The following is a 1,012-nucleotide window of genomic DNA, read 5'->3' as shown; positions in this document are numbered from 1 at the left end:
CTAAACATCTGTACCCCCATAATATGCTGAAATAAAAAAAAAAAGAGTTATGGTCTTTGATCCACTGCTCAATCCACTTCAAGATTCAATCTATATTATTTTCTAGTTTTTCTGGTTTCTTGCTGGGCCGCTGATGCATGATTTATTCCTTGTAGGATGTCGTGGCTTCTTCCTAAAGAACTTGAAAAATCTCACAGTGAATATTCTTTTAGTTTCTTCTCATTATGTATAACCCCTTGTTTCAAGTCTTTTGTACAATACACTGGTATCTGTTCTCAGCACAAAAACTATATAAAACCAGCGTTCAGGGAAGAAATCACAACCATGGTAATTGACAATGACTCCACCTTCTCTCATTTGGTTATCCAACTCATAACTATTTCAATCTTCACCTAAATTGGGACAATCATACCCTTCATCATAGCAATCATACAACTACCCTTCTGCAGCTAAACTACCCACATTAATGTATTTCAGTCCAAATCTTGATGCAACTTCTACACCTAGTATGGTTTTTCCAACCCCTGATGTAGCGCTGAGTGGGATATTCGTCAACAGCGCTGTTCTATGGCTCCAGCACTTCGGCTCTTGCCCTCTAATCACCACCAGGAGGAGCCGGAAGGGGCGGGCAGCGGCCAGCGCCAGTAGCCCCTGGTCTTCCGGGTTCTGCTGTGCGTCCCTGACCCACCTCCGCAGTCCAGCCCGCCCACTCTTGGGTCCCTGGCTGTCTATGGCATGCTTCTACCATTGCAACTTCGGAGACAGGGGCACCCATTCTTAAATTAAAAACAATGAGTTATATCTATGGGTACTGACATGGAAACCTTCCAAGGCATGTTGCTAAGTAAGGAAACAAAAAAGTTGCAGAAAAACAAGTACAGCAAGATAGCATTTTTATAATACACAACAAACAAAACAGATCTGTAGATATGTGTATGTAAATGTATATATGCATATGTAAATGTGTGTGTGTAAATGTATTGAAAAATGTCTCCAAGTGCACATCAAACTG

The 1,012-nt window shown here is 41.3% G+C and overlaps 1 protein-coding gene across 1 annotated transcript in view; it reads right to left on the bottom strand.

Moving 5' to 3' along the window:
* The window catches only part of AK6 (adenylate kinase 6), a 15,927-nt gene that overhangs the window by 1,919 nt on the left and 12,996 nt on the right, over positions 1–1,012 (bottom strand). The window contains 3 exon segments of the mRNA XM_012649151.1: positions 15–206; positions 208–227; positions 229–741. Coding sequence (XP_012504605.1) covers positions 15–206; positions 208–227; positions 229–741 — 725 coding nt within the window.

Source organism: Propithecus coquereli, unplaced genomic scaffold, assembly GCF_000956105.1.
Source record: "Propithecus coquereli isolate 6110/MARCELLA unplaced genomic scaffold, Pcoq_1.0 Scaffold3, whole genome shotgun sequence".
Taxonomy (NCBI): Eukaryota; Metazoa; Chordata; class Mammalia; order Primates; family Indriidae; genus Propithecus; species Propithecus coquereli.
The sequence above is the reverse complement of the archived record's forward strand: the minus strand, read 5'-3'. Positions and strand labels throughout refer to the sequence as shown.